The sequence below is a fragment of the Molossus molossus genome, unplaced genomic scaffold (assembly GCF_014108415.1).
Source record: "Molossus molossus isolate mMolMol1 unplaced genomic scaffold, mMolMol1.p scaffold_m16_p_10, whole genome shotgun sequence".
Lineage (NCBI taxonomy): Eukaryota > Metazoa > Chordata > Mammalia > Chiroptera > Molossidae > Molossus > Molossus molossus.
In genome coordinates, this window is record NW_023425345.1 from 33,749,262 (window position 1) to 33,776,975 (window position 27,714).

General features: G+C 36.2%; 1 protein-coding gene across 6 annotated transcripts in view; it reads right to left on the reverse strand.

Moving 5' to 3' along the window:
• SOX5 (SRY-box transcription factor 5) overlaps window positions 1-27,714 on the reverse strand; it is a 960,413-nt gene that overhangs the window by 129,939 nt on the left and 802,760 nt on the right. For 5 of the 6 annotated variants that reach the window (XM_036251464.1, XM_036251468.1, XM_036251466.1 and 2 more), the window contains one exon: window positions 6,310-6,430. In XM_036251464.1, the coding sequence (XP_036107357.1) occupies window positions 6,310-6,430 (121 nt within the window). Of the gene's footprint in view, window positions 1-6,309; window positions 6,434-27,714 lie in introns of all 6 variants that reach the window. The other variant, XM_036251463.1, reaches the window with a different exon arrangement.

Genomic DNA, 27,714 nt, shown 5'->3' on the forward strand with positions numbered 1-27,714 from the left:
TAGGATATAAAATGTAATTACTTACTGGGTGGGGTTTAATAATAGAATCCTCATTTTTTTTGAAAGAGGATCTGTGTTTTCCCAGCATTATACTCATTATAAAAAACTTATAAATAACTTAATAAGAGACACAATGGTAGGCACTGTTTCCTATTTAATCTCTGATGATTTAGTAAAATGGGTGTTATTAATCCACTTTGCATATGAGGGAGCTGAAGCTCAGTAACTTGCACAGGGACAATCAAAGTAGGAAAGTGAAGCAACATTTGATTCCAAATCCATGCTCTCAATATGTACTTGCAGGTTTGAGATTGGGTTAATTAAAAAAATAAAAAACCCATCCCAGCCAGTGTGGCTTAGTGGTTGAGCATCAACCCATGCACCAAGAGGTCGCTGGTTCGATTCCTAGTCAGGGCACATACCCAAGTTGTGGGCCCAGTCCCCAGTGAGGGCCATGCGGGAGGTGGCCAATCGATGTTCTTTCTCATTGATGTTTCTATCTCTCTTTCCCTCTCCCTTCCTCTTTCTAAAATCAATGAAGAAAAACAATCTTAAAAACAATAACAAAAAAACACCCAGGCCCTGGACAGTTTTGCTCAGCGGTTAGAGCGTCGGCCTGCGGTCCAGAGAGACTCGGGTTCAGTTCCCACTAAGGGCATGTACCTGGGTTGCAGTTTGTCCCCGGCCCTGATTGGATCTTGCGGGGGGCAACCCCTCGATGTGTCCCTTTCACGTCGATGTTTCTCTCTCTCTCTCTCCCTCCCACTCTATCTGAACAAAAAAGGAAAAATCTCCTTGGGTGAGGATTAAAAAAAAACAACCCAGAAAATTTGAATGTATAAAGTCATATGTACAAAGGAATCAATTGGTACAGACAAATGAATCAACTTATCTATGTAATATTATACATAGCTCTGTAAATTGGTATAATACATATTCTGTTCTGTAAGTGAAATATGATAGGTGAACAACTTCCTGGTAAAAAAGGTCATAATAATATTTTAAATGAATATATACAAGGCTGGTCCAAAATTTCCTAAACTTTCTTGGATTCAGGCACCACCAGTGGCTCAATGATTTTCCATGGCACTCCTGGGACAAAAGAAATATCCAACTGCTCTATTATATTAAGCAGTAAGGGCCAAACAACTAAGGTAGTTTTTGTAGTGTCTCTGTATTTTCCTTGGAGTTTTAAAATGTGCTGTGTACCCCTGTGAATTAGCTCCAGCAGCCTGGAACCTTAGCACACAGGCTGGAAACTACAGTGCCAGGCACATGCCCATCTATGGGGAAAGCTCTGTATCTGTAGCTACGTGACACATTCAGTTGGACAGTCTGGGCTAAATATCAAGCCAACTCTTTTACAACTGTTTGTTCAATACTGTGTATGGGAAATGGGTTATTTTATTAGACATGCCTTCCTATAAATTTTTTTAAATTTCCACATAAAATGTCTCCATGTCAAAAATTTCTAAAGTATCTATTAGAATTATATGACTAGAAGTGATATGCCGAAACAGAAAAGAGAGGGATGAAGGATTCCTCTCACTGGTACAAAGAGAAGCACCTGTTCTCATCGCTGCCTGTGAAACGTGCTCTGAAGAAATAGCACCTGACCCCAGAGGAGGACAGACGGAAGTGTGTTTGGGGAAGACAACTCGAAGTTGGTGTCAGAGAAATTGATATTGACCAAATTTATGACTTTTATCCTCCTTATCTCAAAAGTCTCTCTCTCTCAAGTCTAAAATGTTAGGCTAAAACCAACAGTCAACAAATATTTCAAATGTTGGTGCATTTTTTCCTATGATAATCAAATACAAAAGAGATGTCTTCCTAACAACAAAAATTGTTCTGCATGTATCAAAGGTAGATATATTTTATTTCAAATGTATCTACTCAGTACAACCTTTGCCATTCACAGGTTGAAGTCCTTGGTTAAGAGGTTAGGATTCCACTCAGACTTTCCAGCAGAGGCAAATGGACTATGTCTTTAGACTCTTCCACTACTCAAAGTCTAGGTGAACCAATTTATTTGAACACCCATTTATTTTATAATTCAGAAGTGGAACCTTAGTTATTTAGATTTTCAAATTTGAGGACTGTAATTATTGTTTTCTGATTAAAATGAGCCAGTACCCATAAATATAATTTAAAACATGTATTTTTATTCTTATATGGTTTAATGATGCACAACTATATTCTGCAGGTTTCTGTTACATACCATCTTTCTGACTCTACGATAACATTTCTTAAAGGTAAAGTATCTTTATGTCCAATAGAAAGATTCTTTTTTGAGAAACAGATGTTAGCTAAATGTATGATGGTTAGGTCCCTGACCTGTAATTTTCTTTTATGTTTCCCTGTTGAGGGAATTTAGCGTTTTTGTATGTAATTCCACAGATTTTTATTTCATTTATTTTATCAAGAAACATAGTTTAAACAGGACATTTTAAAAAATATGTGTTTTTATTGATTATTTAGAAAGAGAAAGAAAGAGAGATAGAAACATAGGTGTGAGAGAGAAACATCAATCAACTGCACGCCCCCTACTGGGGATCAAGCCTGCAACCTGGGCATGTGCCCTGACCATGGTATGATGCTCAGTCCACTGAGCCACATGGGCCAGGCTTTTTTTTCTTTTTTTCCCGTCTAAACAGGAAAGTTTATCATCAATCCTTTCTATAAAAAGCATCTGAGTTTTTGATACCAATAAATGGTGTATCTTTCATGTTCACTTCAAACTCAAATAAAGATGGGTCACTCAGTCTCTTTCATTGACAACTATTAGTATCACTCAAAACAACTGACAACCACAGAAGTCACATATGATGGACAATTATGAGAGGAATAAAAATGAAGGCCCACTGAAGAGAGGAGAAGCTAGGCTTTGTTTCTCTCCCCATCTCTCCTCCTTCCTGGTAATGTGACTGGGGAGGAAGTCCTTTGCACTACCTATTGCTTCCGCCAGGCTCCTCAGGCAAACTGACGCCAAGTGCCAGGGTGTCCACTAGGGGTGGCACTTACTTCTGCTCCTGGCTTCTTAGCTTTAGAGTTTGCATGATGCTAGTGTCAAGCTTGCCAGTGATTGCAGAGTCTTTATTCTGTTTTATTTCCTAGGTTACTAAAGAAGTGGTATCATTTTACAACTTTAAGCAATGCAGGCATGAGTATCAAATGGTTAATACACTCATGATTCTAGAAAAGGAAAAACGTCTGCCTGCCACGTTACAGTCACACCAAACACGCTTCGTATGCCAATTCTGTCAAATGGGAGTGGGGCTGAGGTGTTCTTGACCTTTTCCAAGCCCACAGTTGTGCTATTGTTCACACTCAATGTGGTTTTCTCTTCAGCACAATATTTGCTAATGGGACTTATTTCTACAGTTGCTTAAAAAATTTCTTTTTGAAAAACAGAACTAGTCTATATGTCTATATTGCAGGTGCAGCCTGAGGCAACTGATGATTTTTAGAAGTGTCTTTTTTTTTTTTTCATTTTAGTCACCAAGGTTACCAAAACTACATTGGCAACATTTGTTTCGTGTGAATAGTAATTCCTTAGGAAAATGGAAACAAAACAAAGCACAAAAATTGTTTATGATTAAATCTCAGAATTTAGTGTAGCCACAGAATTTAAAATTCTATTTTTAGAATTTAAATTAGTCTTAGAATTTAAATATTTAAAATATAAATATAGACCTTAGTTATGTTTTTAAGAAGTTTGGTGCTTCTGGATGAATCGAGCTACAAAGATAGAATGATGTGGCAATTAATACTAAATGAATAAATTAAGGATCCAGAGTGAGAGCATCACCTGAAAACACAGGAAACCAAAGTCAAGGAAAAGATGTACAAATGCATTGTAAAACCTACAAAGGGTCAAGTATTATAAAAGTGTGAATTTTTTTTTTAAATCCTTACCCGAGGATATTTTTCCATTTTTTGTTCATATAGAACAGGAGGGAGGGAAGGAGATAGGAAGGAAGGGAGAGAGAGAGAAAGAGAGAGAGAGAGAGAGAAACATCGACATGAAAGGGACACATGGAGTGGCTGCCACCCACATGACCCAACCAGGGCCGGGGACAAACTGCAACCGAGGTATGTGCCCTTAGCAGGAACAGAATCCGGGTCTCTCTGGACTGCAGGTCAACGCTCTAACTGCTGAGCCAAACCGGCCAGGGCAAAAGTGAGAATTTTTATAGTCCTGAGTTCAGTTCACTTTTTATTTAGACTTCATAGTTGCAATTACTCATCCCAAATGACTTTGTATATTTGTAAAATTATATTCGACTTCTTCAATATTATATAGAGAAAGGTTTAAAGACTAGACATAAATGGTAAATATGAAAATTCAAAACGTTACTTAACAGGAAATTTCAATTTGATTTCTATTAATCTTGGATAGAGTTTTGCAAATATAACAAATACTGAACCATAGCAAGAAGCTAATGGGACAATTTATTAAAATATAGATGGACCAAAATCTACTCTTATTTACAAAATGATATTCTAGATAAATATCTAAAGTGATATTTCACTAATTGTTCTCAGTGGTGTTCTACTTTTATTAATGAAAATATTGTAATAAATTTGCTTTTCCTATACTCTTTCTAGTATAGCAATAATGTTTTAGAAGGTAGTTAGCCTATTAGGTTAGCTCCTTTTAGGAATTTTTTAATATTTTTATCTAATGTATATAGTTGACATTTTGGCCATATAAATTTTTAAAAATGAAGTTTTGCCCTGGCCAGTTTGGCTCAGCGGTTAGAGCGTCGGCCTGCGGTCTGGAGAGACCCGGGTTCGGTTCCCGCTAAGGGCACGTGCTTCGGTTGCAGTTTGTCCCCAGCCCTGGTCGGTCGTGCGGGTGGCAGCCACTCGATGTGTCCCTTCACATCGATGTTTCTCTCTCTCTCTCCCTTCCTCTCTCTCCCTCCCATTCGATCTGTACAAAAAATGGAAAAATATCCTCAGGTGAGGATAAAAAAAAAAAAAAAAAATGAAGTTTTAGTTTGTTTCCAAAACTAACAATGTACAATTTTGGTTGTGGTAAAAAAAGAAAATAGTCAAAATGACAGGCATCTAAAGTTAATAAGAAATATAAACAGTTTTCTTGGTAACTCATCATTTAGTGCAATAATGCCCTTGTATATCTGTAATGAGTACTCACTCATTAGTCATACACTCATTCAACAAATAGTTGAATGTTGTACTAAAAGTTGAGACACAACCATAAATAAAACAGAATCAGTACCTGCCCTCAACAGAGTTTTCAATTAAAATGAAAGAGAAAATACAGGTTTGGGCAAAAGTAGGTCTACAGTTGTGAGTATGGGAAACAGAGATTATTCTTGTATTAATTGGTATTTATTAATTATTGCATTAATAATATAATAATCATAAGCCTACGTTTTCCCACTCCTATATATAAGATCCAAAGGAACCAGGCGAAAGAGGTCCAACTAGGGTGGCAAGCTCTCCCTGGTCCGAGTTGAAAGAGGTTCAGAATATCAAGGAGAGTGGACACCAACAGTGCCAGCCCAGAGTGAAGAAAGGCGTCTGGTCTGAGAGCTAAAAGAAAACTAGGGAAAAATCAGGCTGCAAACATAGGGTGGAAACGGATCATGGAAGGCCAATTACAACGAATTCATACTGGGAAACTCGGGTTTATCTTAAAGGAAAACAATGGAAAGTTATTAGAAAGCATATTCCTATGTTATCTATGCAAAAATAAATGGAACCTGAAAATGAGACTCATATTTTAAGAATACACGGGAGCCCTGGCCAGTGTGGCTCAGGTGTTAGTGTGTGGGCCCATGCACCAAGGGTCACCGGTCCGGTTCCCAGTCAAGGGCATGTACCTGAGATGCAGGTCCGATCCCTGGCCCAGGTTGGGGAACATGCGGGAAGCATTCAATTCACATGTCTCTCTAACACTGATTTTTTTCTCTCTTTCTCTCTCTCTCTCTCTCTCTCTCTCTCTCTCTCTCTCTCTCTCTCCCTTCTACTCTCTAAAAATCAGTTAAAAAAAAAAAAAATGTCCTCCAGTGAGGATTAAAAACAAAACAAAACACTGGAAAGAGAAGTTGTGAAACTGAATTATAAAGAATAAATATTGGTTTCAGAAGCATAGAAATAATCTACACTCTTTTAAATACCAGCATAAATCCTTTTCAATACCCTCTATGTGTTTCTTCTTTAAAATAAAAATGCTATATGGGTGATCTCATTTCTTGGTGTGGCAGAAATGTTAAATTGCCTAATTTAATGCCATGCCCTCCACCCACTCCCAGGTGAAAAATCAGTGCTACTTACTACATCCAGCCTTGTAGCTGAAGCCTGGAGGAAGGAGGAATCCTTGCTGCGCAGCTGCGGCCAGTGTCCGCTGATCAGGAGGGAACACGGGAATCATTAATGGCGGTAGTTGACCTTGAACCTGCTGAACATGATAAAGTGGATCAAAGAGAAGAAGTGTTGGTGCTCCATGCTTCCCACCCCCCCTTACTTTATGATAAAAGAAAATCATTTATTCAATTCAATATACTGGCATACAAGCATATTAACACTGGGCTTGAAGTCATGCTTTGGGACTACCTTAAGAGAATCAAAATATACTATAGTTGAAAGGTGTTATCAAGTTCACTTTCTAACCTGATGAATAATTTCCCTACATGATAGTCTTGAGAGTGATGAGGCATCACTGCTTCATACAATAAGCCTTCTTCTCACTGCATTAATATAATGGTTCAAAAATTATGTCTTAGGTTGAACTAACATCTCTTTATGTAGATCCCATCTGTTAGCAATAATTATATTTTCTAAAAAAAAAAAAAAAAAAAATCAACTCAACTAGTATCATTTTACATGTGACCAGCTCTTCGTTAATTCTCATGACACATAATATTGAAAATTTATAATTCTTGAATAAAATATCTGGAAGAAAGCCTAGAGAATAAGCAAGCCTTTCCCCTTTCTTTATTAAAGAGGTAATTGGGGCCAAAAGACAGCTTCATTGGCCATGGCCATTGAATGGGCCAGTCAAAACTAGGTCTAGAATCTAGTCCCTTGAATCCTGCTCTGTCCTATACTTTTCTCTTCATTTATCATTTTTCAATCTTTAAACCATTACTGAAATGACACAGCTTCTGCTTTGGTTACCATCTTTGGACTACGCCTTAACTAGCTGGTAGAACTCTCAGGATATAGATTTCACATCAGCAAATACATAATATAGCACAATGGAATAACTATCATCTTTGAACTGAACAAGAATTTCCAGAAATCTAACTTAATGCTGTCATTTCTGCAGCTATGGCATATTAATGACTAATGCAGAGGTCGTCATTAATGAAAGTACCTAGGATATTTTTTTCCAAATATTTAAGCAAGATCTCCCTGGTGAACATGATTATTGCTTAATATTTGTCACTGAAAATGTGAATGAAAATTTAGGATCATGCTGAAAGTCACATATCTGACCCTTTATTTTCACTGACTACTCCACATTAATTCAGTTACTTGGAAAATATTTGATAAACACCTACTACCCAGAAGAAAATGAGCTAGGCAGTAGCGATACAATAGTGAACAAGAAAATCAAGATCCTATGCCCATGGAGCTTACATTACAGTGAGAAGAATAGTAAAAAGTAAAACAAATGTACAAAAAAAAATGACAAATTCATTCATTCGCTTAATGCAACAGCGACTATGGGCTCTCTCTCAGACTCGTTTCCCTGTCTCTCATATTACTGCACATTCATAGGAAGGTTATGATTCTTATAGTTTATCACTTTAAAAGTCCACCTTCCATTTCTCCTTCATCTTTCACAGTGAACCTCTGAGCTTTTTCTGAGAGTTGGGTTGGTGCGTGTCCTTCTGGGGGTGGCAAGTGAGAGAGAGAGAGGGAGGAATGGAAGGAAGAAGCTGGGGAGAGCATGGGAGGAGCGTAAGGAGGGAGAGAGGAAGAGAGAAACGAGCACTAGAGGAATGAGAAATCTGTTTTCAGCAATGACTCCAACCTAGAAAGCATTTCTTTTCGCCAGCAGAATTTTAAACCTACCGCTTTCATACCTTTGTTAGTAAAACCAAAAGAGAATGACAACAGCCAGGAAAAGAAAGTGTCTTATGGTTAGAACTGAAGGTTATACCACTACAACCAGCCTTTTTCTTTTTTTAATATTCTGGAGAAAAGATAAACCTTATGTAGAAACCAATGAAAAACAATGGATTAAATACTCAAAACAATGAGATATTGCATATTGAGCAAATATGTAGGAATCTGTGGCCTACATCAAGAGGTAGACATTGGAAGGCAAACAGGATGGGGGCTGGCTCAGTGCCAGCAGAGGATGCTGACCAGAGTAACACACAGAGGCAAACAATAAACCAGCCACACTGGTTAAGGCGCATCATCACCAGCTACTGCATTTCCTTTATATTTCATTGTAAGTAAGTTATATTTTATATAGGATTTCCTTTCCTTTCTAAGACAACATTGGTTATAAGCTATATCACAAATGTATTTTTTTGAATTTTTTTTTCTTTATTGATTTTAGAGAGAGAGAGGAAGGGAGAGGGAGAGAGAAGGTAGAAACATCGATGAGAAAGAACATTGATTGGCTGCCTTCTGCATGCCCTCCACTGGGGATCAGTCCCACAACCTGGGCATGTGCCCTGACTGGGAATTGAACAGGCGACCTCTTGGTGCATGGACTGATGCTCAACCACTGAATTACACTGGCCAGGCTGTGTCATAAATTTAAAAAGAGAATTATAGAGGGAAGAAGAAAGAAACTTAAAATGAAACACATACACATTTGAAAAAAAACAAACTACTAGAATTGCAGAGACAACAGGTTTTGTTTCAGTGCAATAGTTCTCAAACCTGAATGTATAGTAGTATCACCAGGCAAGCTCTGAAAAAGTCTCCTTGCTCAGACTGCTTCCCAGACCAATTAAATCTGAATCAGAAGTGTGACCCAGCCATCAGCATTTTTTAAAGATCCCCTGATGACTTCAATGTGCATCCAGGCTTGAGAAGGCCTGTCTTAAAGAATGCTTTCAGTCGCTGTCAACTCGTCTTTTTGTCTTCTTCATTTCTGCCTTGAGTTACAAAGCACCTTCACATGTAGAGGGGGTTGAAAGTGAGACTCCGCCTGACTTTCACCAACGTTCTGGTGCCCACAGGATACAATCAGAGACTAAGCTATATTCCTCAAAGAATTCTTCTGAATGAGTCTTCTTTCTGTATTTTACATGCCCTTCTTGCAAAAAACAAAAACAAAAACAAAACCTTTTGATGGTTTGCTTTCACCTAGAAAATAATGACCAGATCCCTCAGCCTGGTATTCAAGTTTCTTCACAAGCTGCCCGCCATCCATCTTCCCAGGCGTTAGCTGCCCTCCTCAGATACGCTGTGCTCTTGCCTCAGTGGGTTAGGAAGAGTTCCTAGGATACTCGGTGTTTTTCCATGCTTGAATGCGTTCAAAAATAATTTCTTCTCAGTTTTGAGTGATTTCTCTTTTCCTGTTCTTCTTGGCAAAATTCTACTTATTTTTCAAAGATTTTTGAGACCTACATAATGTCGTTGCCTGTGAAGCACTTCTTTCTTATGGTGCCAATTTCAGGCAGAAAGAACTGTTACTTCTTTTAACCTCATAAAGCTAATGTAACACTGTATTGAATAATTGTTGCTTGTATAATGTGAGTTTCTCTTATGAACTTAATAAGGAAAGAGAGTGTAACTTTATTATTGTACTTTCAGAGCTCCGAACAACAGGTGAAACTAGTATATGTATTGACAATTCATAAATAAAGAAGAATAATAAATTATATAGTTCCATCTTTCTAATTATATCTTCATGAACCAACCTCAAATATCCAAAAAAAAGGCACGTGGACAAAAAAGTTATTTAATGATCACAAAAGAATTCAATTTCACTAAGAAGAATAAAGTACCAAATATTTTGTGCTCCTATTTTTAAGCTATAGCAAAATGGTCTTATACATTATGATATATCCATGACTCCTATAATTGCACATGCAAAAAGAAATAAGGTAATCCAGAAATATTAGAAATGTATTACATAGTTATGTAATGAACAGCTATTCCTGCCTATTATGCTCTAATAACATGATGTTTTAATTATTATAGCTTTGCAGTATGTTTTAATAAAAGCTAGTACTCTATCATTGCTATTTACTTTTTCAAATATATCCTGGCCTTTTTGGCATTTATTTTTCCACATTAATTTTAGGATATAAAATTTTTATTTGAATTCATTAACCTAATGGCTTGATGGCTAATAGTAGGTTATATCTTTCACCTTATTCAAATCTTCTTTTGCTTCATATAGCTCTTATAGTCTTCTAGGTGATTATATTTTAAGGTTTTTTTAAAAACTATTTTTATTGCTATTATAAAGTAAATGTTTTCTTGTTATATTGTTTAACTGGTTGTTGTGTGTACATAAGCCTATCTATTTGTGTATGACAGTTTTTTATCAGGTAATCCATTTATAGTCTAATAATTTACAATATTTTTTTAGCTAAAATTTTTGGTATTTTTAAAGACTAAACTGCAATAAATTTCAGGGCTTTTAAAATATGTGAATTCTTAACTTTTGTCTTATTATAATTGTTGAAATACACTTTGCTTTAGTATTATAATTTGCTTTAAGGTATACATTTTCCAAGATCCACATATATAGAATAATAGAGTTTTAAGGTAGAGAAAGATACTAGAGATTATCTGGCACAAAACAATCATCGTGCTAATAAGGACATAAGACTTAGCTTGGCCATATAAATTGTTTAAGATCCCACATTTAGGTAAGAGCAAAGTTAACACTGAAACTACATCTTCTAATGTTTAATCTAGGACTCTTTCTCACAATGGAAAATGTAGAAGGGGAGGGGTTGGGCAGAAGGACCTACAAGGGACAAAGGAATTAAAACAAAATAAGCCTAATTTCTTAGTCCCAACACTGGATTTTCTTTACAACATCATAGAACAGATTATAGGGCATTGTACTAATATTGAGATTAAAGTAAAGAGTAAAATAAACATAATCTTAAATGTGTGGTTCAATCACATATGCAACTAGAAACACATGTCAAATATAGTCTATCTCACTCTCTGCAGATTTTGTATCTGAAAATCTGCCTTTTCATTAAAATTTAATTGTACCCCCCACAAAATTTACTTGTACCTGTGCTTTTGCAGCCACTCACAGGCTTGTACAAAGTAGCAAGGAAACCTATTGGTAATTTCACTATTTAAAATGCATTTAGAATCATTTTTTTTTTTTTTTTTTGCTGTTCTGATTGGGTGTCTTTTGCTTCTTTATAGTCCAAATAGCTGATTTCATACTTGGCTTTATCTACTCTACCATTAATTCCCTGTAAATTATTCTTCATTTGAGTTAGTGGGTCCATTAAAAAAAAAATGTTTTTATTGATTTTTCAAGAGAGAGGAAGAGGGAGAGAGAAAGTGAGAGAGAAACATCAATTAGTTGCCTCCCATGCACATCCCGACCAGGGATCGAACCCTCAACTTGAGCATGTGCCCTGACCAGGAATTGAACAGGTGACCTTTTGGTGCATGGGACAATACTCAGCCAACTGAGCCATACTGGCCAAGGTAATGTATCCTTCATTTTTGACTGGTCCTTGAGGTTCAGCGCTGTTGAGGTTCTCACTAAGTTCACTGAGAACCAGTGTTTTGAACTCTGCTGCTAGTAGATTACTTATCTCCATTTTTCCATTTTGTTTAGTTCTTTTTCTGGATTTTTTTTTTTTTTCCCTGTTCTTTCATTTGAGACATGTTTCTTTGTCTCCTCATTTTGGCAGTCTCCCTCTGTTTGTTTCTATGTGTTAGGGATGTAGACCTGCTACGTTTCCCAGCTTGGTAAAGTGGCCTAACGCAGTAGGTGCCTTGTAGGGTCCAGTGGCCCAGTCCCCCTGATAACCCGAGCTGGGCATTCAAGGTGTGTTCCTTGTATTGGCTGTGTACACCCTCCTCTTATAGTTGAGCTTTGATTGCTGTTGGGATGTCCATGGGAGGGGTTTACCCTCAGGATGATGGGCTGTATAGACCAGCTATGACCACTGACCACTGACCTCTGACCACTGTGAAGGATCCGCTGTGCAGGTGCTCACCCCACAGGGCAGGACTTACTTCAGCAGGGCTCTGGTGCCTGCTGAGTCTGCCCCTTGAGTGTGTCACTTGTGACGGTAGTTGGGTGGTGGTGCTTCAACGTAGTCTGAAGCTGTCACTGGGTGTGCTGGCTCTGGGGCCTCCCAGGAGATGCAAGCCAAGGTTAGTCATTGTCTGTGCTCTGCCCAGGGCCACCCAGCATAGCTACAAAGCAATTGGCAGATGGCTTCTACTTGTGTTGAGCTTGGAGGTTCCTTTGGCAGAGGCCAAGTTGTGAACCAAGGCTGGCTACTGCTAATGCTGGGACTGGGGCCACTTAGCAAGAGGTAGGGGGCACACTGAAGCCAGATGCTAATTGTTTGAGAGATTTTAGGAAATTCTGAAACATGAGCCAAGATGGCAGTTTGTATGGAAAAGTCACTGGAAACAGCAACCTATTTGAAAATATAATGACAGAAAACATCCCTAAGGTGGTGAAGGAAATAGACATACAATTCCAAGAAATACAGAGAGTCCTAAACAAGATGAACCCAAAGAGGCCCACATCAGGACATACCATAGTTAAAATGTAAAAGGTTAAGAAAATAGAGAATTTTAAAAGTAAAGAAAAGAGGTTAGTTACCTACAAGGGAGCTCCCATAAGACTGATTTCTCAATAGAAACTTTGCAGGCCAAAAACAAGTGGCAAGAGATGTTCCAAAAACAATGAAAAGCAATGACCTACAACCAAGATTACTCTATCCTGCAAAATTATTATTTAGAATCAAAGGACAGATAGAGAGTTTCTCAGACAAGAAAAAACTAAAGGAGCTCATCATCACCAAAGCAATAATATATGAAATGTTAAATCATCTTCTTTAAGAAGATAAAAAATATGAATAGTAAAATGATAATAAATACATATCTATCAACAATTGAATCCCCAAAACAAAATAAACAAACAAGCAGAACAGAAACAGACTCATAGATACAGAGAGAGTTTTGAGGGTTACCAGATGGGAGGGGGTTTGAGGGAATGGGTGAAAAAGGTGAAGGGATTAAGAAGTAAAAGTTGATTGTTACAGAATAGTCATGGGGATGTTAAGTACTGCATAGGAAATATAGCCAATAATATTCTAATAACCATGATGTATGGTGTCAGATGCGTGTGAGATTTACCAAGATGATCACTTAGTAAGTTATAATCACTAGATTGTACACCTGAAACTAATATAATATTGTATGTGAACTGTAACTGGAAAAAAATAAAATGCATTTATAATAAATAATAAAAATGAGGTGTCCTTATACAGAAACATATATAAAATAAGGTTATGTTTTGATCAGCTGATGAAATTGGTGTGACCAAAGGTTTTCAGGAACTTAACTCTGCTTATCCCCCAGGAGTACTTGTTCAGTATTCACAAACTCAGTGGTCATGGCAACTTTATGGAACATAAACAGAGCAAATATGAGCACTAATTGTATTATTATTACATCTTTTTTTTTTATCCTCACCCGAGGACATTCTTCCATTTTTTGTTCAGATAGAGTGGGAGGGAGAGAGAGGAAGAGAGAGGGAGAAAAACATCGATGTGAAAGGGACACATCGAGTGGCTGCCACCTGCACGACCAACCAGGGCCGGGGACAAACTGCAACCAAGATATGCGCTCTTAGCAGAAACCGAACCCGGGTCTCTCTGGACCGCAGGCTGAAGCTCTAACCACTGAGCAAAACCGGCCAGGGCTATTATTACATCTTAATATTCAGGTCACTGCTGATGAAATTCAGCCACCCTTTGGGAGAAAAAAACACGTTACATAAAAACAGTATGTTTTCTGGATAAATTCTAAAGCTAATTTAGTTATAGGTTTAGCTAGTTATCCTTACATATTTGCCAGTTTTGAGAATTTCCAAATCCGTTTCACTATTAACTTCATTTATTTCCTTTCATTTAATGAATGAAATTCCCTGTAAGCTCCTACTTAAGTTTTAAAATGTGTGACATTTATAATTAAGTTTCAGTAAAATACGTTTGTCACAAAATTTTAGTTTTTTTATTAGGGGGCATGTTATTCACAAGTTAGAATAACCCATTAAAATTTAAAAGGCTACCTCATATTTTTTTAACTTTAAGATGAAAAATTATGTTTTAACAGTTTTTATAATTCTACCACATAGATACTGCATGTAGACTTGCCCTCTAAAATCTTAAGAATCCAACACAAACCAAACACATTATTGCACTTGTAAGAGAAAAAATACTTATCATTAATTATTCACAGTTAAATGTTTACATATTATGTAAATATTCCACTGTAAAACCCTTAAATCGATATTTAAGACTATTAATTTCACTTCCAATTGCATGTGTCTGTTTATTCATTCAATCAACATTTTTACTTAGCAGAATGTGCACTTTTATTGGTAACTAGGGCTGCAAAGATGAATTTACATACAATGTCTGCTCTCTTGGGCAAACGAGCCGTTTCACAACTGTTAATTCAACAGAATAGACTTGTATAACACACCTTGGAAGCACAGGCTAGAGACTCCTAACATAGCCAGAAGCCAAGGCGGGCCTCGCGGAGGCGGTACCACAGGTGTAGAGATGGATAGATAAATAGAAGTAAGCCAGGCACAGAGACAGGAGTGTAAGAAAAGAGGGGAAGGCATGAGCAAAGGCACAGCTTGAGAAACTGGAGATTCCCCCATAGGCCAGGAACCACTGAGGGATGTCAAACAGCTTGGGTAGAATACTCTGAGGATAATGTAGAGGTTTGAGAGGCCAAGCATAGAGACAAGATAGGAGGTTAATACAGTTAACTAGACAATAGATTATGAGGGCTTGATCAGTTATCAGAGGGTTATGAATGAGGAGAAAATGCCAAAAAATATTTAGGGAAAATATTCAGAACATTGGTGATGGAGGAGGCTATATTTGTGAGGATATAGGAGATATCTCTGTAAGTAAATATATATGGGCAAAGTTTGCCCACGCTGTGTGTGTGTGCATATATATATCTTAGAGGTAAAGAAAAGGACAGATTCAAAGATAACTCTTAGTATAAATAGTTTATGTAGCTATTTATACACGCATACATTTTTAAAAAGCATAGAGAGGTAGCGATAGTTTTCATGGAAAGATAATGAATTTGGTTTTGGATATGATGGGTTTGAGAAGCCTAAATAATATTCCATTGGATTTATGTTACTAGTGGACAGACACTCCAGTCTGAAGCTAGGGAAGAGATTTTTAGAGGCTATGGTTTGGGAAGTCATACATTGATGAGTGAACTAGACAATCTGGAGATGATCTGAATGATAAAGAGAAGAAACAAGTCAAAATCATCTGGATTAGCACAATAATTCAACAAAGTGTGGAGGAAGAGTCTATGAACAGGAAATTAAGATAAGAATAAAGAAAATCATGATTATAGTGTCACAAAAACCACTGGAATTCCAGGTAGTGACTAATAGTAAAAAAAAGTAGCAGAATGGTACTGTAGATACAAAAAACACAAAACCTCTGGAATTGTTCATTAGAAGACGGTATGATTCTAACAACATCAGTTCCATCAGAACAGAGGGTAGAAACCATATTGCAGAAGGTTGAGGGCTGAATGACAAGCAGGCAAATGGAGAGAGCAGATGCAGACTACTCCTCAGAGACGGCTGGGCGAGAAGTTCGGAGACATTACAAAGCAGCTGCATGGGATACTGCGCTTTATTTAGGTAGCAGAGTTTTGAGCACGTTTATTGGCAAAAAAGGAGCAAACAGAAATTGACATTTTTTAATGTAGGAAAGAGAGAAACTAAGTGTTGAACCACCAAAATTCAAAGGAGAATGAAAGGCAAGTCGGGGGTATAGAGACTAATTCGGAAAGGGAGTGGCAGTCCTCTGGTGGGCCCTGAGGGATGGAGCTGTCAGTGTCAAAAGCAGGCATGTTGCATGCACAGCGCGGGGAATGAGAAGGTAAGAAAGACCAGGCCTGATGGAAGAAATTTTCTCAGGGATGTCAGCAAGGTCTTGTCTTGAAAGCGAGAGAGACTGGGATTGAGGAAGGGAATTCAGCAAAGGTAAGGGTGTTCTGGATGGTCGCTGTGAGAAACGGAAAGGAAAGGAAACCGTGGACAATTACAAAAAGTGCTAGAAAAGGCTACGGCCTTCGAAATGACCGCAGAAATCATGATGCTGCCAGTCTTCCCTCTTCTGTGTTTTTTCTTAGAGGACGGGGCTCCTGTAGCTGAGGATCGGAGAAGGGGCATGTCAGCAGTCAAGTTGCGGAAGGGACAGGGACTGGGGGGACCTCAGCAAGCGCAGGTGATGAGGAAATCTGTTGAACACTGGGCTCTACAGGCTTTACCCCAGGAAGGGAGGCCTGGAAGGCATTACTACTCCGGGGAAAACACAGCAATCAAAGAACTCGAGAAACTCCCATGATATCGAGGAGCATTTTGCATGAGAGCTCAAATAAGCAGGAAGTTGTGGCAGAAGACTTTCAAATTTTCACACAAGTGTCAAAATGAAAGGCAGCTATATGATGTAAGTCAGCACAATTACAAATATAATGCAAGATCTAAAACTCTTCAAATGTTCCTCAAGTGTTTATTTTGATGACTACGATAGTGTTCAAGCACGTATCATCTTCAGGGATCCGTTCACCTACAGCTGAAATTCAGCCACTTTCGGTGGGGAACACAGCAGCTGTTTAGGAGCGCACAGTGATACTACACAGCAGTTCTGAGAAAATGAAGAATATAATATCCAAATGAGATTACAAGAGGGGTTTAGGTGGGAGGATATAATTACCCAAACTGGAGTCACCAGGATAACAAAGCTGACTTTCCACCATTAACAAGAAGAGGCATGGGATCTTCAATGACCACTAATAGTCTGTGATTTTTCATTTCTTGTAATGGAAAGTCGATTTGCCAGTTATCCTACCCAATGCAATGGTCTTTAGGAAAAGAAAAAAAAAGACTACTCTAAAATTAAAAATAAAGGAGTCAATTTATCTTCCAATTAATCTACTAGGAAGACTAAAGAAAATCTCATTGAGAGAGAGAGGAACATAAAAACGCTGCTAAAATTGCATCCCTATCTCTCACGTCCCAACAGTCGCATTGGGTTCGTATCACCTCTAATTTCATTTGATTCAAGACAAAGACAAAGTAGCCATATTCTTTCAGAACAAAAATGAACAGCCATGTGGATTTTTTACATAGTAGTATTCTTCGGCAAAAAGCCACAGAACTTTTTTAAAAAATCGTTTCCAAGGATGAAAGTGACTTTGCCAAGCAAAGTGGCTTCAAAACAGGCCTCAAAAATACTAATAGAAAGACAGATGGTTCTACTAAGAGCTTGGCTGCCAAAAAAAAAAAAAGTAGGAAAAAAAAAGAGTGATGCTATTGAAGCTGACTGCAAAGTTATCTGATGACTACAAATACTTTTGTCCCACTGCAAGTGCTAACTCTGCCTCCAGGGCTGATACAGCCAAAATACTGACTTCCCCACACTCATCCCCCCGTATTCCCACCCCTCCTAAATAAAACCTGTCAGTGCCAAGCCCCACAAAACAGCACAAGCACGCACTTACTTGATTCTGACTGACTGCTTGGTGGAAGCAAAATATTGCACTAAAGAACCCCTATTTAGGAAAAGACCCACAAGGAAAATTGCTTTTCTTTTCAAAACTGCTGTCACATTTTCTTTTTCTAATTCCCCTTTTCCTCCTCCTTCTCCCTGTTACCAAAGGGCCCCTGGGCCCTATGAGTTTAGATGATACAAACTCAATTTGTATTTAAAAAAAAAGGGCAAGAAACAGCACCACGGAGAGGTGGAGAGAGTTTGCAAGGATAGAGAAATAATCCAGTGAAGACACAGTGCAATTTTCTTTGCAAACTACTACTATAATACCTACACTTTATTTCCTTGAGGGCAACTGTCATTTCTTTTTAACCAGATTGCTACTAGATATAATAGAAACCGAAATATTATATGGTCACTGACTCTTCCTTTCAATGGCTCATTTCACTGTTGCATTTTTACTTTTGTATGATGTGTTTATTGTTGGCGTCGTTACTAGGATACAGCCACTTTCAAATAATGTAGAATTAAGAACTCTGTCACATGCAGGCAATGAAATCTCATTCTTAATGCTATGTAAGTTGACTTAAATATTCTTCTTATCTAGTAGGACCCTTTATTTATTTTCATAACTTTAGCATTGCATTCTTATAAAGCACCCTTTTTGTATATATTTAACTGATGTCAACCAAAATGAAGACATTTATTATAAAGATAATGCATGCTTAAACAAAGTATACTGGCTGACTTCACGAAAAACCTCCCTATTTTAAAAATTGATAATCATTAACTTAAGGGTGGCAAAAATACAGTGTTAAGTAAGAAAGCAATTGTGAAACAGTATGGAAAAACACAGCTATTTTATTGGCAAGGACAATTTTGAGTCGAATGACAGAATTTAAAAAGACAAAAATTAAAATGTGTCAAACAATGCATTATTTAGGATTGTTATTATCTATTTCTTAAAGGCAATATTTTACCTACCTTGATAACTGTTACTTGATAAAACCAAAGTCTCTCTTTATAATGCAACTCTATTTGTTTCCTCAAACGTATGTGACTACTTGTTTTACTCACCATAGTTCTTGACAACAAACAGCCTGGTTCATATAAAGATGCATGGTTCTCTGTTCACATGAACAAAATCAGGCTTTGTAAACAATAGTAGAATCTTATTTTATATCATGTATTACTATGTCAATTGTTATTTATGCAAATAAAAGACAACATTAAATATAATGGTCAATGTGAAATATAATGTATTTTTAAATTATATTTCTCAGGAGTCCGTGATTGGAAATTTAATAAAATTCTCTATGTATTGATTTCCAATTACTGATACTATGATCAATGGCATATAATTGATTATATTTTCCATGTACTATAAATCTGTTCAACATAAGTTCTTTAAAATATTACACCTCAAAAATTTATCACTTAGTGAAGAGGGTTGAAATGGGAGTGACCATTAATGGGTACAGGATTTCTTTTTGAAATGATAAAAATGTTCTAAAATTAATGATGAAGGAGACAAAACAGTGTGACTCTATTAAAAAAATACACTGAATTGTACACTTAAAAAGGGTAAAATTTATGTTATGAACTTAAAAATATAACCAAAGGAAAAAAAATTTAAATAAAAGACTAACACGCACCTTAAAAAATCTAACTTCCCTACTGCCTGAAGCAGGATTGATTGTGCTGTAAAGTAGTCAGATCTCATACTAGAATACTGTTTTGTATTTTTATAAAAACCTTGCACATCCATTAGTTTATATATACTTTATCCAATTCCTGGAGATCAGCTGGTCAGGTGTTGTCATTTCCTATTTTATTAAGAAGGAAAACTGATAGAAAAACAAATAATTTGTAGACTTGCACGATTACATTGCTAGCCAAAACAAGTCTAGATCTTAAATTCTTTGATTCTTCTTAACAAATTATAAAACAAAACTAATTGTCTGAAATAAAAATACTAATTTATATAAGGAGTACAAGAACATCGTGACAAAATTAATTCCTGTATATTTTCTCAGCATAAAGAAAGACTGCATTTAAATTATCTTTAAAAGATAAGTTCTATTATGTTTTAAGAGATTTTTATAGCAAGGGTGTCATTTTCACTTAGATTTTTCACCTTTTTATTACATTTTATATTCCTTTATGCTTTTTGTACAAATATTTTTACATTGTCAATGTGTATACATATTACTTTAATAATCTAAAAATTGATCAGAAAAATAGAAATGCAATAGAACATCATAATGCCTGGCGTATCATAAAAAGATATTTAACATGGGAATTGCCATCCTGTGTTAATTGCTTGATAGACTCTATCCTAAAGATTTTAAATTATGTTTGTTGCCTATTTTGGTTAGAAAACAGAACAAAACTCTTTGATATTTGACTAAAGAATGATTTAAAATAACATTAAAATTTCTCTCTGATTTTCATAAAAAGTACATAATATTAATATTTACTTTAGAGTTTCTAAAGTCGGTACCAATTACTTTGACCTTGATACGTTTTATTTCTTGCTGAACTATCCTACAGCACTAGTATTTAGTTTATGCAATGAGCACTGGATTATGAAACTTGTTAATATTTTCTATTTCTTGCCAGTGTTAGTTTACAGTTCCTCACTGGATTTCTGATTCCTTCTGGACAAGAGACCTTTTATTCTTTAACCTGTTCTCCAGTTGGAGACTCGTAGTTGTAGCTGAAAACTGCATTTAGACTCAGGAACTACCTTTTCCTCAAAGCCAAGCTTAATTAAGTAACACTGCTTTTCATTAGACTATTCAAACGTTCCAAGCAAAATATATTAATTTACTGAGTGTCCACTGTCTGCTAGGCACTGTCACAGTCCGTAGAATATTGCAATGGATAAGACAGACAAGTGCTCTAGAAAAATCAGAGCGAGGGCAGAGAGCAAGGAATGCTGAAACGGCAGTTGCAAGTTTAACTATGGAATCAAAGATACGGTGACATAAATAAAGAGCTGGAAGAAATAAGATCATAAATCTCTCAGTTATCCGGGGGAAAGTGTTCCAAGCAATTGGAAGAGGTGTGTTCAACATTGTTTCTTTCTCCTGTCTGTGTTCTATATAATTATCCCACTAGGTTGAGATTATTTGTGTCTGTCTCCATGGCCAAGCTGCCTTAAGGGCAGGCCACAGCTATCTCATATTGGTATCTGCAATACCCAGCTTACTGCCTATTTTAAGAGCTATTTACTATTAGAAAAGACTTCTCATGTTTTAGCTTATTTTCTTCTCATAATAATAATTAGTTTATTAAAGCATTCATTTTCTACAGTGATTCAGAGGTTTTACTGCACTTTCATTCAGAATTCAAGATTTTTCTTAAAAAAAAAATACACTGATAACCCTGCCTGGTTTTGCTCAGTGGTTAGAGTGTCAGCCCGCGGACCAATGAGAACTGGGTTCGATTCCGGTCAAGGGCACGTACTACCTCGGTTGTGGTTTGTCACTGGCCCTGGTCAGGTTGTGCAGGAGGAAACTAGTTGACGTATCTCTCTCACATCAATGTTTCTCTCTCTCCCCTCTCTCCCACTCCATCTGATGATAAAGAGAAAAATATCCTTGGGTGAAGATTAAAAATAAAAGTACACGGATGCCATTACAGACCTCCCTCGTTTATCGCGGTCAATCTGTTTCAGACTCTAGCGGTTGCACCGGGCATTGAAGGATTCCTGGGGTGTTCGAATACATAGGCCTACAGTTCATACGTACAGTGATTTTCATTGTAATTGTAATACAGGGGTGTACAATTGACTCAACCGAGCACACGCTGTATCATTTTCACTGTCTCAATCAACTTTTTAATGAATATATTTGAAAAAAGCGGGGTAGAGTGAAGCCGGGAGTCGAAGCAGGAAGTGGCGAGGGATGGCTATATTTATCACCCAATCCTTACCTCCCTCAAACGCTGGTTTTAGTGTCAATTATGCTAACAGTGTTTGTACACTTTGTTATTTTCCAGGAGATGAGAGAAATAAGCACTCTGTTGTGTCTTTACTGAAATAGCCCCAGAAATGTAGTTAGGTTTTACTTATAATTAAATTACAAATATACATGTAAGAAAGGTTTAGAAAATCAGCTCAAATGTGAGATATTGTGTGTCATTAAATACACTTGAACTGTTGGCCATCTCAGTTATCAGCAATATATAAACCAATGTGACTGAAAGGTGTGGAAATGCTTAAAGAATGAAAAGCTGAATGTGTAGACAGGACCTTGCATGTGTTAACAAACAAACAAACAAACAACAAACAGCAAACAAAACAACAGCAACAACAACAAAAAAACACCAAAAAAACCACTTGGCCAAAAGTCAAGTAAATGGTTGAACCCTTAAACTCTGAACACTATTCTTATTTTATTTAAGAAAATAACTGTGATTATACTGCTTACATTTCTCTGGTTCAAACTCCTCCCAGTTCATAATTTCAGTTTTTTAGCTAGCAGGTGTTAGGTCATTGTGAATGGCTAGTGTACGGGAATTTGTTTGTTTGTAGCTTGCAGACTATACTGAGTAATAAAAAATACAAAGCTTATGATATATGTGGGAAGAAGCCCTTAAGGTAACGTTGCTGCAAATAAAAACAAAAATAACATTCAATCATCTCCCCCAAATGCAACCATAGTAGAGACATGTTAATGTCTAGTCTCATTCCTTCAGATGTGAAGAATACACATTCTTCGAGTAATAATGGATGCTGCCTCACAGTCAGTGTTGGAACTTCATATTCAGATGCTTGTCTAGCTCTGTGGTCGCTGAGGACACTCTAACAGTAATCCACTCGCTAGAACATTTGCCGCTGAAAATAAAACGTGTGTGAAATTGCCAGAAAGGGCATGTAGTTGTTTCTTACGCTAAGAATGTGAAATATTTTTGTAACTGGACAATTCGCTGAACATAGTGTCATGTACGTAAACGTTTTAACTCTTTAGTCAAGGTGGATTAATATACAATACATCACTTGTAAATAGATTCAATAGTAAAGAATTGTATATTACTTGCAACAATATATGTAAGCACAGCTAATTTTACTGCTTGGCAAATTTACTTGATACTTTCTAGCAAAATGCACTGTAACTTGCCTACACATAATGATATTATTTAAATAAAGATGAGTTATGCAATACCATGGCTATTTACTGCTTTCCTGATTAAAGTAATTTTCTCTTAGCCCCCTAAATTGTGACAATTCTAGTTTTATATGGATGTTTTCTTAGACAAAGAGAGAACATGAATTATATAAATTCTTTCCATCTTCCTACCTTTTCCCAAAACTATTTGATAGATGATTGATAATGTTAATACCTGATCTCCCTGAGCTTCTCTCATGAAGCACTTTTTTTTCACGTTGACCTCTGCACAATTCTATTTTCACTCATCCAAACTCACAAAAGCCCTCCATCATCCCCATTTACAGATGTGGAAAGTCAATCATGCTTAAAATTAGAAAGCTGGCAAGTAAAAGAACTAGAATTCAAATCTCGGTCTGCCTCGTTATCAAGTAGGCTTTTAACCACTATGCTTTAAAGTCGCCTAATAAAGGATATAGTGCCCATAAATAAATCTTACCATATCAAAATAAATGATAACTTGCATGAAATATTTGAAAATTACAAAACTTTGGGTAACAAAGCTTTTTTTTTTTTTAATTTGTTTTTTGATGTTGCTGTTTTTAAATTAATTAATTTATTTTTGTTACAGATGTTTCTCCTTTTCCCCCCAGTTTATTATAACTATTTCAACACATAATTTCTTAAAAGTATAATGAAGTCAGTATTAAATACTGGCTATCTTAGAAATCCCTGCTCCCACAATGCAGGTAGACCCTGGCACACAATAACCAACATTGTTTTGATGCAGAGTCTCTAAGGAAGTTCAGCACCAGAGAAAGGGAAGACCACTAAATTGAAAGTAGGTAGGGGAATGAGGGTCACCTTGGTCCCTATAAAGCTAAACTTCAGACTCCTGTGTGAACCCAGAACAATCAAAGTGGGTATATCAACAGTAAAAGATGAGTTTAAAAAGAAAATATTGCAATTAAGGCAAGTATACTGAGATGTTTTTATGATAGCTTTGGTAAAAAAAAAAAAAAACAGCAAAAGACTACTGACGATGATTGATGATGATGATGATTTTTGAAAAAAATATTTATGGAGTGCCTACAATGTACCAGACATTTTCCCATGTACATAGAAAATTAGAGTAGCCCCGGCCAGTTTGGCTCAGCGGTTAGAGTGTTGGCCTGCGGTCCAGAGAGACCCGGGTTCGGTTCCCGCTAGGGGCATGTACCTCCGTTGCAGTTTGTCCCCAGCCCTAGTTGGGTTGTGTGGAAGGCAGCCACTCGATGTGTCCCTTTCACATCGATGTTTCTCTCTCTCTCTCTCCCACCTCCCTCCCACTCTATCTGAACAAAAATGGAAAAATGTCCTCTGGTGAGGATAAAAAAAAAAAAAAGAAAATTAGAGTAAAAAAACATTAAAATCCCTGATTTCATGTGGGGTTTACATTCTACTATTATAAAATACTAATGGCAATAATACACTTCCATTTTTCAACCAAGACCATGTATCACTTGGGCTTGGAATTCAAATCAAACTTCCTAAATGGTCTGTGAAACCCCAAGCAACAAAATTATAAATAAGCGGTCAGTCTTTCGTGTGTATTGCTTACTGGAACCTGGCAGAATAATCCAGTCCTGTAGACCAGTATCACCAATTTAGACACTGATTTCCCACAGATTAAGTTCAGCCAAATGCAATCTCACCACCAAAATTAATAAACACATGAAGTATAATCTACCATGTATAAAACAGAATCAAGAAGCAACCGATTTAGACACCCAAAGTCACCTGAGTGTTGAATTATCAAATGAAGAATAAAATAACATGCTTAAAATGTTTACTAAAGCAAAAGATTAAACAGGAACTAATGACAAAAAAAGAACTAACAAAGATATTAAGAAAAACTTTAAATGTAATTGAATAGAACTTTGAGAAATGAAAATAACAAGGTTAAAACTCATTGATGGATTGACAGTAAATTAGACACAGCTGATGAGAGAAGTCATTAACTGGAAAAGAAATGTGAAGAAATTAGTGAGATTTCAGTCCACACAGACAGATGATGGGAAATATGAAAGAGTAGTTAAGTGTCATAAATATTAGAATAAGATGGTCCAACAAATGCCTACTCAAAGTTTTAGAAGAGAATGGGGGGTGGTGGTGTTGGGAAGAGGTAAATGATATTCTAAAAATTTTTAATTGAGAATTTTTCTAAATTTCAAAGTTATAGGCCCACAGATGTAACAGACAAAATGTATACAATCAGAATGAGAGAAAATATCATTTCATAATCTGCTATAAAACTGCAGAAAACAAAGGTACAAAGATATCTTAAAAACAGCCAGATAGAAGCCATCAACTAAATAATTTCTAAAGAATGTTTCTAGGGAGGGAGGGAGGGAGGGAAGAAGGAAGGAAGGAAGGAAGGAAGGAGGGAGGGAGGGAGGGAGGGAGGGAAATTCAAGAAAGGAGAGTGAGGGAAGGAAATGGTGAACATGTGAGTAAATTAAAAAACATCATTCAATGAAGAAAATGTACAATATTCGAATTTTTTTTAAAAAAGAAAAATCCAAAACCAGTAACATGTAATACACTAAAGAAATATTCATAGTTAAGAATTATAAGATTATTTTATAATTCAAGAGGAAAAATATATTTGTCAAATTTAGACTTTCTTAACTATAAGTAGACAGGTTAAATTATCAAAGGTGACCTATAAAAAATGGAAATTGAGTAACATCCAAACCAATAGAGAAAAACAATTATATAAGGGAAAACTGAAAATTAATAGAAAAAAATGGAAAAGGAAAAAAGATACATACAAAATGTGGTGCAAATAGAAAATATGAATAAAACAACAGCCTTAACCGTAACCACAATAAATGTAAGTGGATCATGCTCATAAGTTAAAAAACAAAGACCAACAGGTTGAAGTTTTGAGAATTTCCAGCTCTACCTAGTTTATAAGAAAGCAATATACTTACATCATCATAACAAAAAAAGGATAGAAAAATATATATCAGGCAAATATTAACTAAATAGAAAGATAAACAAAAACTCTAAAGTATCTACTTTAGATCAGACAAATTAGGCTTTAACATAAAAAGAATTACGGTGGAGCCCTGGCCAGTTTGGCTCAGCAGTTAGAACATCAGTCTGCGGACCAGAGAGTCCTGGGTTTGGTTCCCGCTAAGGTTGCATTTTGTCCCCGGCCCTGGTTGGGGTTGTGTGGGTGGCAGCCACTCAATGTGTCTCTCTCACATCAATGTTTCTCTCTCTCTCTCCCTCCTGCTCTATCTGAAGACGAATACAAAAATGTCCTCCGGTGAGGATTAAAAAAAAATTATTGTGGATAGTTTCCAGAAATGATAACAAAAGTTTCAATTAACCAAGAAGATTTAATAATTTTAGAGTTAATACATCTTTTGAAAGAGACTTATAATTTCTAAAGCAAATTTGAGAGAGCTGCTAGGAAAAATTAACAAACCCTTATTATCAGGGGCCATATTAGAATAACTTTAAGTTACTAACAGCTCAAGTAGACAAAAAATGAGTAAAGTTTTAAGTAGTTTGGACAATACAATTAGAAACCTCAATCTAATGGACATTTATAGAATCTGCACCTGATAATTACAGTAAACACTCGATTTTGCAGATATCAATTCAATGGACTTCAGATTTAATGAACAAAATTTCCGGACTGTATGTCATATGTGAAGATTGACATCCTGTTAATTTTGAAAATGCTTTTAAACAATATTTGCTTATAATTAAATTAACAGGTTATCTTTTTGTTGTTGTTAATTCTTTTTTTTTTTTTTAATTAGTGGAGAGGCCATTTTGGAAAAAACATTATAGTAATTTTGCCAACATAAATATTACATACCTACAATTATAGTCTACGTATTTAAATCCAAGAGTCACTGCTCGTGAACAATGTTGGGAGAATGATTAGCATGTGATCACACCGAATAGCACGGGTAATGGGTTTTGTTGCCTTAGTGGACTTTCTGCAGCAGATTTAAGTGTGCAGGCTGATGTTCCCACCTGCGCCAAGACACACCCCAGCCTGTGCACTTGTGTACTCCAAGTGACTGGTTAATGCACACGTTTACTGAACCTATTCAATATACACTTAAAATTACAGTAATGCATATAGAAAACTTTTCTGTGAAATTTAACTTTTCATAATTTTAATTACACAAATGTGTCTATATAAGCAAAAACAGGTAAACTAACTAATTTGTCAATTTTTTAACATACGCATTTTTATATAACATACACTTTATTACATAAGAAACTTTTGGCTTTAATGGACACCCCCTCACCTGAATTAGTCTGTTATGTCAAGGTTTTACTGTACAGAATACAAACACTTTCAAGACAAACAGAACATTTATAAAAATTGTCCACACACTAAGCCATAAAGCAAGACTCAACAGATTCGAGAGATTTAGTACTGTGCAAAATTATGATGAAAAAATTTGGTTTCAGGTAGAGGGAAAAAATGTTAGTTTTTAAAAATTGACTCCAAAAATAACAAATTCTCTTTTTGAATGAGTGGTGTTGTCTAATTTCAGGCTTATGAGGTATATTTTCAAAAATACTGCAATATTTACCTGGGAATTGAGTATATTTTTAAGAAAAATAAAATTTGATTACTGACATACGATCCTTATTTTCTAAATGTGCTTTACCATTGACAAGTGGGATCATTAAAATTGCTGTGTTTGTTCTAATTAATGTGTGGGTAGTTGGCAGAAATTAGAGGTTATTTAATATCATGTAGTGGTTAGCAATTCAAAACTTGTATAGTTTGAAGAATGCACTTTTGGAGAAAACAATCAAGAAGAATAAATTTAAATCCACCATGTATTTCTTAAGTT